The sequence below is a fragment of the Rhinopithecus roxellana genome, chromosome 5, assembly GCF_007565055.1.
Source record: "Rhinopithecus roxellana isolate Shanxi Qingling chromosome 5, ASM756505v1, whole genome shotgun sequence".
Taxonomy (NCBI): Eukaryota; Metazoa; Chordata; class Mammalia; order Primates; family Cercopithecidae; genus Rhinopithecus; species Rhinopithecus roxellana.
Genome location: NC_044553.1, coordinates 85,805,984 through 85,821,179, shown reverse-complemented (window position 1 = coordinate 85,821,179; position 15,196 = coordinate 85,805,984). Strand labels below are relative to the sequence as shown.

Below are 15,196 nucleotides of genomic sequence, written 5' to 3'. Positions count from 1 at the left end.
CTTCTCTTTCTCTCTCTCTCTCTCTCGCTGGGTATTTCAAATGACCTACCTTCAAGTTCAAAGATTCTTTCTTCTGCTTTATTAAAACTGCTATTGAAGCACTCTATTGTAATTTTTTATTTCATTATTTGAATTATTCAGCTGCAGGATTTCTGTTTGTTTCTTTTTTATGATTTCTATATCTTCGTTGAATTTCTTGTTCTTATGAATTGTTTTGCTGATTTTGTTGAATTATAACTAGGTGTTTTTTTGGTATCTAATTGAGTTTCCTTAAGATCATTATTTTGCAATTTCTTTTCCAGGAGTTCACTGATTCCCTTTTCATTGGAGTCTGTTACTAGGGATGTATTCCTTTAGTGGTGTCATATTTCCTTGCTTTTTTGTGTTTCTTGTGGCCCCATGTTGATCTGTGTGCCTGGTGGAACTATTGCTTCTTTCAGACTTTCTAAGGTGTTTTTTTAGAGAAGCCTATAGTTGGCCTTTAGTGTGTTGGTTGCAAAGGGCATGGTGACTTTCTGGACAGGTGCAATGGTGTAGTCTCCATGCAGCTTTTTCAGTTGCATTCAATGTCAGCAATAACTGTGAGTACTTCAGTGGCCTAATCCATAGAAGTTTGTGTCAGTGGTAGTAGTGTCATAGGCTGTTAATATCCTTGGTGTGGGTTTTTGGAGTCCTCCTCTTCTTGTTTTCCACACAATAGGGAGAATCAGCTAAAGGGATCCCTCTTGGCGTTAGGTCTGACATGCCCTCCAAGCAGCTACAGTAGCACTAGGCTCAAAAATGGTGCTTGGAGTGACTGTGGAGCCAGGATCCAAGGCTCAGGGTCTTGTGAATCCATGGTGGCACCTGGTTCTCAGGGTTCAGGTTCATTCTCTGTGGCAGAGTTGGGTGTAGGTTATCCAAAGAACCAAGATTTATGACTCTGAGGCACCCCCTAGCAGCTTGGACCCAGGTGCCCTGGTTGTACCTGTGATTTTATACCTAATGGGTAGGGTGTAGTACTGACCAAACTCCAAAGAAAAAGGTTTTGGCCAGGGGAGCAGGGTATGGCCGCAGCTCAGGAACCAGAGCCAGTAGGGCTCAGCAGCAGCTCGGGTCACAGTGGATAAGGTACTGTGTAGTAGTGACTCTAGACCCCTGGATGGCGGGGCAACACAGATCCTTGCCTCAGACTCTGAGGCCAGGTGCAGCAGCAGCAGATACCTTAGAATGGCAGAGCACAGCTATGGTTTGATCACCAGGGGGACAAGGATCAACACAGAAATGACTCAGCTCCCCAGAGAGAGAGGTATCTCAGCAGCTCAGACTCTAAGGGGCTATTGTCTAGCTCCAGAGAAGCAGAGTACTAGAGTTATTTGACCTGTAGGTCAGGGTATCTTGGCTCAATCAGCACTGTTTCCCTAGGATATGAGCGACTACATCAGCTCAGCCTGGGATGCATAGGTGCTCAGCTTGGCAAAGTGTGTGCCACATACTTTCTAAGCCTTGCTGTAACAGAGCAATATGTCTGGAAAAAGGATGATTAAAGATTAGAAACTATCTCCAATGTCTGGATGGAGTTAAGGGAAACCAGCAAAGGAATCTGCAGCACCCAGGAGCTAGCAACCGTGAGATTTCCTTACCACCTCTTAGTCTGAAGGAGCAAAGAAAGATGACGGTACCTGAACCTGGGAAGATTCATAGCTATGGGAGAGGATTGCCCAACAGCAGCTGTTGCCCTCAGTAGTAGAGATGCCCTAACTATCACCAAACTGCAACCCAGGAGGAAAAGAGCAAGGGGAATGAAAACTCTACTTTTCTGTCTCCCTCCTACCCTCTAATCTCTTACTGACCCCTCCCTTTGGCTGAGTCTCACCAGATGCCAAAGTGATGGGAACCTGTTTAAAATAGTCCATAGAGGTCAGCTTCTGGACCACAGCACAGAGTAGAGAATGATGATGTGATCTGGAGAGGCAAACAGAAAATGAAACAAATCTTTGTCTTTGTAAGGCTTATATTCTAGAATATATAATGTACTTAACATTGTACCTAGCATAGATTGTGGGTTCAATAAATATTAGTTATTGGTAGTATTGCTTGCAGTAATAATATTATGGAGACAAGAATTTTAAGACTTTTCTAATAAATTTCCTGTTTTACTTTGATTATACTTTCAGTAGTAGGGTATTTTTTTTTTTCTTAACCATTCCCTAAGGGGTGTGTGTGTATATGTGTGGTTTATGTTACTTTATCTTATGTTGGTTGTTAAAATAACAACAACGACAAAACATACACACACACATAACATTAAATATACCATCTTGACAGTTTTTAAGCTTATAGTTCAGTAGTGGTAAATATATTCACAATGTAGGGACTTAAGATTTTAAATAGAGTCATGAGTCACTTAACGAAGATATGTTCTGAGAAATATGTTGTTGGGCAATTTTCTTGTTCAACCATCATAGAGTGTACTTACACAATCCTAGGTGGTTTAGCCCACTACACACCTAGTCTACATGGTATAACCTATTGCTCCTAGGCTACATTCCTGCACAGCATATTACTGTACTGAATATTGTATGCAATTATAATGGTAAGTATTTGTTTATCAAAACAAAAAGTACACTAAAAAATATGGTAATCTTATGGGACCACCATCATATATGCAGTCCAACATTAAGCAAACTATCCTCATGCAGCACATGACTATACTTATGAGGCAGACATCTTTAGAAAGTAATCTTTTTTTTTTTTTTTTTTTTTTTTTTTCGAGAGCTATGATTCAAATTTATTCTTTTTTAAAAACAGCGGTACAGTAGCTATATTCACATAATCCCTTTTCTTTTTTTTTTTTTTTTTTTTTTTTTTTTATTATACTTTAAGTTCTAGGGTACATGTGCATAACGTGCAGGTTTGTTAGAAAGTAATCTTTTGGCAGGGGGGGATTAATATTGTCTCAGGATTTTTTCTTAGGGGGAATTTGAAGCATTCCTTTTCCAAACTTCAGTCTAAATCATTGTCCCTGACAGGTGACTTTCAGATCATTTGTCTATCCGATCAAATCTATCAGATGAATCTTAAAGAAAAATGCTTTTCCCCATGTTGTAAGAAGTTAGCAGGGAAGGTTCTATCTCTTATACCATCAATATCAGAGCACAGACAATGAAAATCTTGTTTTTCATTTTCAAAAGTAATGTTTAACCTAGGTCATTACAGACACTGGAATCGTTTTTAAAGATTTGGTTATATTTGCTTAACTTCTATTATTAATTGATAGGTGAGAATATGTTTTAGAATATTTTCAAAGGCAGTACTTTAAATATTTCTGGCTTACCTTTATTTAACCAAAAAGTTTAGTTTAAATAAAGTACTACATTTCTCAAACATCAGAACTTCAGTAATTTACGAAGGTGATTTTTTTGTAATTGTTATTCATAATGTATGTCCTAGCAATTTTTTTACTTGCAGACTCTCAAATCACTTTACATATATTAGGAAAATGTACATTATTTGAGAGGCAAAAGTGGCAAATGTAAATGGCAGTTCTTCAAAAGTAAAGCAGAGCACCAAGAAAGACACATAATAGTTATTACCTTAAAGTACATATAAAATCCGCTTAAATGAACCTAAAGCCTCTTTAGTGTGAGTGCACCTGTTTGTGGGTAACTTTTATTACATAGCCCAAAATGAATAAGACTGTAAGACTTTTTTTATTTTTTTAATATTAAAAAAATTAATATCCTCTGCAGACTTTTCCTTTGCAGCAGCAAAGTACATCAACTGTCTTTTTCATGTTTATTTCCAGCCAACTCAGACAGTAATGCCAGGACAAGTCATGCGGGTTACAACAGGTGCTCCAATACCCTGCGGTGCTGATGCAGTAGTACAAGTGGAAGATACTGAACTTATCAGGGAATCAGATGATGTACGTCATCACCAACTCTTACTGCGCTGTTGTTCCTATGGCAGTATTATGTCACAACCATTTTCTGCAATGTTTGTGAGATTAACCCAGTTTTTTGGGTTGTTTTGTTTTGTTTTTGCTTATGGTGGTATCTTATATTGTCGTATATGAGTCTCCAGTAAATAAGAAATTTCCTTAAGCTTGAAAATCTGTTGTTACAGGAGGGGTTTCTGTGATCATTTCTGTTATAGCAGAATTTGAACCATATTTGACCCAAGCAGTTTCACATGCAAACAAGGAAAGAAAGTACCTCAAGAAAGAAAAGCAGAGATATTAATCATTGAGATACCTTCCAGAGCAGAGACATTAATGGTTGACATACCTTCCAACTGAAAAATTTGCCACTCAGACTAGCTTCTGATAAAATGTCAAGGAGTTCATGAAATCAGAATTCACTAGAGAAGCATTTAACAAAGAGCACTTGGGCAAGTTATTGAATATTACACTAAGCCAAGCACTTGAACCAAATGACCCTTTCACCTCTGGTTTTCTGTAAGTTCGGAAAAAGTTGTGCCACCAAATGACAACCTGCAAGTAAGTATTAAGTGTATGTCAGTTCTCCCTCCATTGCCTCAAGTAAAAGATGTTGGAATCTAAGCAAGCCTTTATCTCACTGAAAATAGTGGCAGGTTATTGAAACCAGAGTATAAGCCAGTAATAAAAGTAGAATAGATTCAACTGAGATTTTAATAACCAGCTATGTTTCTTGTTTTGTGAAGAAAGTAAAGATATATTGTAAAGCTGAGGTTGAAAATAAACATATATTCTCCCAAGCTGAGTAGGTAGTAAAATTGGCCATGCCAAGAGGCAGACACTTTCCTTGATCTGAAGATTTTCTTTCTAATCACCTTTCCATATGTAAGGTTTATAAAATTCAACTCTTGGCAAACAGGTCACATGGCTTGCTGTTAAAACTGCCTAAGCAGATTTATTGGCATCAGGGAAGCCAGCAGAGCACTGAATTCCAGAACACATGCATCCACAGACTCTGCCGGATGACAAGACACAGTTCCAATGTCACAATATTATTCACAGCCCATAAATGTAAAATTGATTATTGCAATTAATGTATGGAAATCTACTACCAGGCAAACTATAAGTCCTTTACTGAAATTTCTGTAAGTATTTGGTAACCTTGGCATGGTATTGATCCCATGATTCATGGGAAAAGAAGAAAGCTATTACCTCCATGCACATTCACTTTAGGGTAGCTATATATATATATGTATATATATAAAAAAATTTATAATGTATTATAAACAAGATCTAATATTTGAATTGGTACATTTTAATTTTTTTATTTATTGCCACCAAACCTAATTTTTCAGGAACCTGTGTTAGAAATTCAGTGTTTTCAAATGGTGTAGCAAATAATTGTCTTTTTCTCTATATTTGTATATATCCTGGGCCTATCTGATGGTAAAAGTATCAGAGTAGCTGAATTCTACTGCTCAGAAATTCTGTTTGAAATTACATGACCTGCTCTTATTATAGGGCACTGAAGAACTTGAAGTGCGAATTTTGGTGCAAGCTCGGCCAGGCCAAGATATCAGGTAACTTCAAAACATATAGAATATATAACCTACTTTTGTTTCTACATGATCATTTACTCAGGAAACCCTGGCTGCTATAAATCTGCAGCCATGTCAATTAGCCATTAATTTTCAGGGCTTTAACAAAAAGCAAAATGAATTTTATGAATTCTGTACCATATATCTGCCCTGCCTACTTTTTAATGAAGATAGTAAAGGCAAGTTAGTGAAAAGCAAGATGAGAAAGAGGTAAAGTCATGAGCCTACATATTCTACAGTTAATTCTACTCCTAGATAATCCAGAATTACCCAATCCCATTCGTAAATCTGGAATTTGGTATTAACTCAGATAATACCAGAATTGGGTATTTACACAGTTAACTGATACCATATGCTCTAGTGACTACCAATAATAATGGAATAATCTGCTCCTCCTTATATGCAAAGATGAAGCTATTTGCTATAATAAATAGTGCATATACCTTAAATTATTTTTCTTACAATGGAATATGTTTACCCTGATTCCATTAATACTAATTTGCTGAACATCCCTTTGTAACGAAGCTACACTTCTCCCATCCCTATGGCAGCACACCAAGGTGAATATACCTCGGTAGCCACAGATCAGGACCAACCTAAGTGGTCCAAATGGAAATTATCTCTATAACTGTAACCTCATTAGCATTAATCTCCTTGCCACAAAGCTAGCCAGCTGTGGACCTCTTATCATTAATGCCGCTAGATATTTTCATACGAATTCTTGCCTTATCAAAGAAAGTTTACAATTGGTATTTTTACTATAATGTAACACAAAACAATTTGTAAAGTAATTTTCTTCACAGGTACTCAGGAAAAAAAATTTTCAAATATGGAGTAATATATTTTTCTTTAGCAGTAATATATTCAAATCCTATTTCTGTTTTCTGTTGTGTGATTTAACTTTTAAAATTAAAAAAGCATAGGATTTTTAGAATCCCTTCATTTCATTATTTTCCTACTACTTTATTTCTTAACTTTTTTATCCTCTTGAATGTCCTTTTTTTTGACACTAAAGTTTCCCTCTGAGTTGAGAAAATGTTGTTCTTAATCACACTGCTTATGGTTCTGCTTTGACTTTCAGACCCATCGGCCATGACATTAAAAGAGGGGAATGTGTTTTGGCCAAAGGAACCCACATGGGCCCCTCAGAGATTGGTCTTCTGGCAACTGTAGGTGTCACAGAGGTTGAAGTTAATAAGTTTCCAGTGGTTGCAGTCATGTCAACAGGGAATGAGGTATTAAAAATAAAAATGGAGGGAGTGGGGAGCAGGCCTGTAAGATAAAGGTATTTCTGACATCTGTTCTGTGTTGTAAATAGAATGTTGTAGATTATAGATCATACCAGTGGGTCCACATTCTTATAACAGGGAAACAATAAATTGGCCTAAGGATAGTTTCAAATTCAGAATATGACAACAAGGAAGAACTAGTAAAAATTATGTAGTATGAAATGTTCTCTTCTATTAGAATGAAATATTATAACCAATGGCGTTTCCACAAAGTCAGTACACATAAGCAAAGAATTTTAGCTGCTAGCTATAGACATTAAACTATGCAAACTCAGTACTTTTTCTGTTTAGACAATGAATTGTGCCCAGCCTGCTGCTGAAATGATGGGCCACTTCTGTGTGGAAAGTATCAATGAATCAGGACATCATGGCTAGTATTTCTTACGAAAAGTTCCATTTGATCTTTAATCACCAAGAGGGATTTGATAATCTGGGTTTTTTTTCTCTCTCTCCTTAAAGATAGCATCTCTAGTGGCATGATATTTAGAATGGGTCAAAACATCATTTCATTCCTGATTTAGAAAAGAGAATTTAGTTCATCTCTTTCTGAGAACTATTAAAAAACTTCCCATTGCCTGTTTTGCTTAGGTTGTGCAAAACTTCAGTCAGAAGCTCTAAGGTCAAATAGAGAATACTAAAATGTGAATCTGCTGGAAACTCAAAACCTTTTAAAAGAATCAGAAACTATTGAGATTTTTTAAAGTATTAATAATTCCTTTGACGTTACTATTAAAGAAAAGATTAACGGGATTTTTTTTAAATCTCTTTGTTCTGAAAATAAACTCATCATTATTTTTAATTTCTTGAAGTCTTGGAAATGAAAATTTTCAAAGGTCTTTTTATGACCTTATAGTCCTTTTGGTTAAAGCAAAAGAATAGACTGTTTTATTTTGTGAATGGATAGCTAAATCAACATTCCAGATGTGCTTACTTCCCAGTATATATGCATTAGTCATTTCCAAAAACTATTGATTGACAGAAAACAAACATTCTTTTCAATTTGATCTACACAGTAATGATTTTAATATCCTTAGGACCAAATAACACTATATATAGCATCAGAAATAAATTTTTGTTAAAATGGTTGACTCAATGAACTATTATTCTTTTTTATGATTTACTTAACATGCTTTGTGCATCAAGTAAGTTCACGGAGTTTGAGAAAGCTACACAGTAGCACACTCATGGACCAGGCATGATAGCTTATACCTGTAATCCCAGCATTGAGGGAGGCTGAAGCAGGGGGATCACTTGAGGCTAGGAGTTCAAAACCAGCCTGGGTAACATAGTGGGACCCTGCCTCTACTAAAAAATTAAAAATAGCTATGCTTGGTAGCACATGCCTATAGTCCTAGCTACTGGGGAGGCTGAGATGGGAGGATCACTTGAGCCCAGGAATTCAAGGCTGCAGTGAGCTATGATAGCACCACTGCACTTTAGCCTGGGTGACAGAGTGAGACCCTATCACAAAATAAAGTAAAATAAGAATTAACACACTCATAAATAACTATTTAGTTAATAGGAAACTCTGTTTAAGCGATATTGCTTATATTTCTCTCTCATGCTTTTGTAGGTCTGGACTCAGCCTCTCAATTATCCAGAGTATATTGTTAGTGTTTTGTTTAAGCTACCTTTTACACTCAGTTAAAACTAATTACTGGAAGTAGGCTAAGGTAATGGGGCGAAAATAGAGATGGTATTATATCATGAAATCTAGGGAAGAATTTGTAGTCTTAGTTCCCTGCCCCCATAGAGCGTATTATTCTTGAAGAAGCTTTGACTAATTCTACATGACTCATTCCCCTACTTTAACAGGCCTGCTATACTAAACTATACCACAGTTTTCCAAGAGAATAATGCTTCTAAATTATATAATCTTGGGTTCCATATAGCTCAACATTCCTCCCTTTCTCTTATTCAAGTTAGTTTTTATTATGACTCTGTGATCATATACTTTAGTTTTGTTCAGCAGATAATTGGGTACCTCTGTGCCAGGCACTTTACTGGAAATTGGTGATAAAAGAGATAAAGCATATTATCTCTCCTGAAGGCCTGAAATTCTCAGATACCCAGAAAACAATAGCAAAAAAAAATTACCTATTTTCAGAAAGGGCAAAAGAAATTGCACTTAATGTGACAAGGCCATAATTTACCCAGTCACAGTACAAACTTCCTTAAGTATTGGTTTTAGTTTCCAAAACCAATAGCTGGGCATGGTTGCTCACGCCTGTAATCCCAGCATTTTGGGAGGCTGAGGCAGGAGGATCACTTGAGGTCAGGAGATCGAGACCTGACTGACCAACATGGCAAAACCCTGTCTGTATTAAAAATACAAAAAAATTAGCTGGGTGTGATGGCACATGCCTGTAGTGACAACTACTTGGGAGGCTGAGGCAGGAGAATTGCTTGAACCCGGGAGGCGGAGGTTGCAGTGAGCTGAGATTGCACCACTGCACTCTAGTCTAGGCGACAGAGAGAGACTCCATCTCAAAAAAAATAAATAAATAAAAGATATATATGGTTTCACATATGTCCACTTCTTGAATTTCATGTGACATATTGGTAAGCAGGACAGTTGCCTTGGCAACCCAAAGAATGTCATACAAGATGTCTATGTATACTCTTTAAAACCTACCCAGTATTTTGTTACTGTGTATGAGCTTGTTAGGGACCAGCAAATTATTTCAAAATTGGGGATATAGAGTTATCAACTATAGCTAACATGGAATAGCTGATTTCGATATTTGTTGATTTCAACAAACTGTGCATATTAAAATTTAGATATGCAACCTGTGGTGGCTCATGCCTGTAATCCCAGCAATTTGGGAGGCTGAGATGGGTAGATCACTTGAGGCTAGGAGTTTGAGACCAGCCTGAGCAACATGGCAAAACCCTAACTCTACACAAAAATACAAAAATTAGCCAGGCATGATGCTATGCCCCTGTAGTCTCTGCTACTCAGGAGGCTGAGGCAAAGGTTACGGTGAGCAATGACCATTCCACTGCACTACACCTGGGAAACAGAGTGATACCTTGAAAAAAAAAAATTTAAAAAAAAAGAGGGAGAAAGAGGGAAGGAAGGGAGGGAAGGAGAGAGGGAGGAAGGACGGAAGAAGGGAGGGAAGGAAGGGAGGGGAGGGGAGGGAAGGGAAGGGAGAGAAAAGAAAAGAAACAAGGAAAGGAAGGGAGGGGAGGGGAGGGCAGGGCAGAGCTGCTTAGGAGAAGGGTGCACCAAAATCTCACTAATCACCGCTGAAGAAATTATTCATGTAACCAGATACCACCTGTTCCCCAAAAACCTATTGAATTAAAAATTTTAAAAAGACAGAAAAAGAAAAATCATTCAGAATCCAAAAAAGAAAGAAAGAAGGAAAAAGAGTCTTGCCATTTTGCCCAGGCTGGCCTTAAACTCCTAAGCTCAAGTGATCCTCCCACCTCAGCTTCCCAAGTAGCTGAGACTACAGGCTTATGCTACCATAGCCACTTCACAGGACAGTTTTTAAGCCAAAATTATTAAACCAATCAAATCTGTCCAGAGTCAGCTTAATGGAAATATTATATTAATTATTTTCTAATACAATTTGGAAAACTCTGTATTTCTAAACCAAATTCTTAAAGACTCCTTAAATTATGTTTAAAAGCTCTAAATGTTTCTCTTCCCTTCTTATCTTGCAACCTAGTAAGCCAGGCAATTAGCTTAACTATCAGTTAAACCTTTTCTTCCCCAGAGTTTTGTTAAAAGCTATTTGGAACAGGAACATGCTTCATGAGAGCTCATTGACTTTTCTCCCTCTTTTTCTGTTAGACCTATTTATCTGAACTATCTGGGTGTGTTCATAATAACCAGAATGGCGTTTTGATCGATTAATAAATTAAGTTTTCTAGAAGACAGAGAAAGAAAGTGAGATGATTACCACAAATATGTAAAGAATTACCACTATAAAAGTCTAATCATCTTCTCTTTGCAAACAGTGGGAAAGCCTTAAAAGCAAGCAAACCCATTTCAATACATGAGAAAGAAAGGAAGAACAACCAGTTCAAATAGTGTCTTAGGCCCTTGATGATTCCATCAAGACTATAGCATTAATTAAGTCTCTAAAAATACTTCATAGTGAATAATCGTAGTCATATCAAAAGTACTTCAAAATGACCACTGCAATTCCAAGTTGTCTTTGATGAAATTATGCTTTTTAGAAAGATAAATGTGTGAAAGAGAAAACAGAAGCCAGAGTTGTGCCTGGAGATAGTGCAAGTTTATTATTAAATGAACCCATGAATTCATTAGCTACTGGTCATTCAGAAGGGAAAAATAGCACTTAAATATTGTATCTAAAGTCCTCAACAGTAAAGGTTGAACCCCTGACAGCTAACCCTAAAACCCAACAAGCTAGAATGGGTAGAAAGGAAATCTTTCCCAAAACCAGTTTCTCATAGACAAAACAAAACTAAGAAAAGTTCTTATAGGCACACAACAGTGTGGCCAATTGACAGACAGGATGGCCAGTTTCAAATCTTTACTAAGAAAAACAAAAATTAATATAAATCCAATCATAACCAAACAATTCTGGAAACCTTATAACAAAATCAATATCAGCTATCTTTGGGAGTTCAACAAAAAAAAGGATCAGACCTCAAAACAAGGGCTGGAGTTAATCTAAGCATCATAGACAAGGAATCCCCCCAACAAAAAGGCAGAAGAGACCTCACTGAAATACAGTATAACCAATAATATAAGTGGTGGCAAGGGCTCCCGCCTAAGTCTTGGTAGGATTTTCATAATACCAAAATCCTAATACAAAGACCACCAGGGAAACTTGTTGATCATACAAAATGGTTATATTAAAGTTTCTGAGCAAAAGAAAACATCACCTTGACAATGCTGGGGAGGGAAAAATAATTTTTCCTCAACCCTTATGAGTTCTTACCTGGGACCTCTATAAAAGATAGATTAACAAGAAAAAAACAGAAGTTAGTTAACATGTATACCTCATGTATATATGGGAGATACCCAAGGGAAAATTAGTAACTCCTGAAGTGTTGGCTGAGAAGTCTGGCTTAAATAGCATCTTCAGCAAAGAACGATACATTCTTAGAGAAGTGATGAGACAAAATAAAAGGACCTTGAGTCTCTAGGGCCGGCAATTTGTGGGAAGGCAAATATATGGGAAACTAATAATAGATTAAAGGCTAGTTAATAAAGTTTGATCTATAAATTCCTCTGGCGCCATCTGCAGGCTGATAAGTGTCCAAATATTTATCCCTCCAGCCGGGCGCGGTGGCTCACGCCTGTAATCCCAGCACTTTGGGAGGCCGAGGCGGGTGGATCACGAGGTCAGGAAGAAGTCAAGACCATCTTGGCTAACACACGGTGAAACCCCGTCTCTGCTGAAAATACAAAAAAAGTAGCCGGGTGTGGTGGTGGGCACCTGTAGTCTCCGCTACTCGGGAGGCTGAGGCAGGAGAGTGGCGTGAACCCAGGAGGCCGAGCTTGCAGTGAGCGGAGATCCTGCCACTGCACTTCAGCCTGGGCTACAGAGCGAGACTCCGTCTCAAAAAAAAAAAAAAATGTATCCCTCTGGGGGTTGGGGGAGTTGCTTTTGTTAATTTATGTCCTACTTTTAGGCAAACAGGAGAAAGGCAGAGAGCGTTTCTTACATTTTTCTTCTCAAGTGTCTTCAGCTCAAAAATATTTGTTATGCTGGCATATTTTGGGGTGGTATATTCTGCTACCCCTCAACAGAGTCTCAGTAGTGTTTCACAACTGGGAAGTCATAAGATTTTTATGAGGGTATTTATAGGATTTTGAGGACTAGGGTTGGCCATGGGGTAGTTTTAAGGTAGAAGTTATTAAGCAAGGTCCGAACAAAGATTGGTCGGAATTTGTAAAATAGGTGAATTGATGGATCATAGTCTTATCTTCAGAGCATATGAATCCATGTGGAATTACTGTTAAAACAAGTTGTCCATGATCTTATCTTAAAGTATATGTATCTGAACAAGCTTGTGTTAAAAACAATTTAGTTCAAGTTACATGTCCTGGTTTGGTGCAGTTTAGCTGTTATGCAAATAATGGTATAGTTTTGCAAGTTGATGTTTCTGTTTTATTTCTCAGAAGGAAATAGTTTGTAGGCAAGGCAGCCAAGTATAAAGCTTTCACAGAAATTCTGACATAATATACTGAATGCTTAGAAATGTTTTGGGAAGTAGTAAAAGAGTGAATGAAAATGTAGAGTCAAGGAAGAGATGGATTCGAATATTCTTAATGATTGAGGTTTTTGGGAAGAGTGGGCTACAAAGGGGAAAACAAAGTTAAATGTTTAGGCCAGGCGCGGTGGCTCACACCTGTAATCCCAGCACTTTGGGAGGCCAAAGCAGGCAGATCACCCGAGGTCAGGAGTTCAAGACCAGTCTGGCCAACATGGCAAACCCCCATCTCTACTAAAAATGCAAAAATTAGCCAGGCATGGTAGTGTGTGCATGTAGTCCCAGATACGCAGGAAGCTGTGGCAGGAGGATTGCTTGAACCCGGGGGCGAAGGTTGCAATTAGCTGAGATTGTACCACTGCACTCCAGCCTGTGCAACAGAATAAGACTCCATCTAAAAAAAAAAAAATGTGGGAAGATAGTGGCACCATTGATAATACCAAAACTGAGAAATTGAAATTGGTGACTTGATATGGAGATGATGGGTTATGTTTTGTTTTACCTTGTATTTTTTTTCTATTGAAACTATAATAAATTTCAGACATCATTCCCAAGATGACTGGAAGTATAACAGAAAATAAGATTCAGTTTTAAAAGGAAAAATTGTGAGTTTATTCTAGTATATTTAGCCTTATACTCTGACATTTAATTCTATATTGTTGTCTTTGAAATTATTTAAAATGCACTGTAAATCCCACACCCTCGTGTAACTAGCTATTTTTTCATTATGTCAGTTTTACAGACAAATAACTGGTTCTCCAGTGACCTCTAATTTTCCATTATTTCTGGAACTGTTTGCAGCAAAATAACAGAGAGGAACATAAATAGCAAAGAAAACACCCTGATAACAGAGGAATCTTATTTACTTGGTGGTCAGCACCCTGCTTTGAAAAAAAATGACATAATAACACAATTTTCTTTCTAAAGCAACTGGTTTGATTAATGGAGTTAAAGAGCTGCAAGTCTTGCCCCTTATAAAATTATAATCACTTTAATAACTATGTTAATTAAGATCAGAAAATTAATCTATGGTAGCATTGCAATAGCAATTTTCCAAGCACTGCCAGTGAGTATGAATGAAAGTGAGTCACAATATCACATGGCATCTGATTAAGTAAAATTAGTACAGTATTCAAAGGGAAGACTCCCTGGGGACACTGAATAAGATGGTCAGAGTTTTCCTCTAGCCTATTGTAAGGGGACAGTTGGTTGCAAAGCTACTGCTGTTCCAATGTAAAGTCAAAAATCTGGCCACATAGTATCACTAATGAGTCTGAAGGAAGATTGGGGCTTGCGGTTATTGTCTGGGAGAATTCATATATTAAGCTCTGGTGTTGGCCATATTAGTAGCTATAACATCTTAAATGTGCAGGCTTGCCTTTAATCTCCTAAAATAATAGTCCAGGTTTTCTCACTTCAAATAAGTACTTTTTTTACTTTATAATTTCTGAAATCAAAGCATATCTTAAAACTTGTACATAAATTGTTGTAAGAATGTATCTGTGTGTGTTAAGAACCCACTACTCTTAGGTATTTTATAATCTAATAGTCTGTGTTCACATTATAAACTGATTTCATCTGTACTAGCATCTAGGGGTAACAATATGAGAAAAATTGGGAGGAAAGTAGGTGATCTTTTGATGTCATATGTCATCAAGAAAGGAAAGAGAATCACATTTATTGTACATTTATCTGCAGAAACTGAATGTTCATTATCTCACTCCTAACAATTACCTTGCAAGGTAGTTATTATTACTATATTTTATAAATGAGAAAATTAAGACAAAGAATTTTGTCAACTTGAATTTGAACCCTATAGGAATCCAAAGGTCTTCCTACTATACAATCTGACTACCTTATTGGAACATCCTAAGATATAATAAGCTTCTTTAATTTTCTTCAAAGACATAGTAGATATTAAATCTCTGAAGGTTAATTCAGTTCAGAATAATGGAATGGTGCATACATGTAGCTAAGTATTACTTAAGTTTGCTAGTATCAGAGACAAAACATGTCTTCTCTCCTTCACATAAGCTTAACTTCTTTGATACTGTTGACCCCACTTCAGAAAAGAGACCAAAAAGTTTGAAAGAAAAGATAAACTATTATTCTGTTCAGACTTAAGGATATCATGTCACACAATCTGTACCTCAAATATTCCCAATGAAAGATAAATTGGAAAATAA

General features: G+C 37.0%; 1 protein-coding gene across 2 annotated transcripts in view; it reads left to right on the top strand.

Moving 5' to 3' along the window:
- The window catches only part of GPHN (gephyrin), a 736,692-nt gene that overhangs the window by 660,483 nt on the left and 61,013 nt on the right, over positions 1-15,196 (top strand). For both annotated transcript variants that reach the window (XM_030930981.1, XM_030930980.1), the window contains 3 exons: positions 3,788-3,907; positions 5,441-5,499; positions 6,599-6,752. In XM_030930981.1, the coding sequence (XP_030786841.1) occupies positions 3,788-3,907; positions 5,441-5,499; positions 6,599-6,752 (333 nt within the window). The remainder of the gene's footprint in view (positions 1-3,787; positions 3,908-5,440; positions 5,500-6,598; positions 6,753-15,196) is intronic.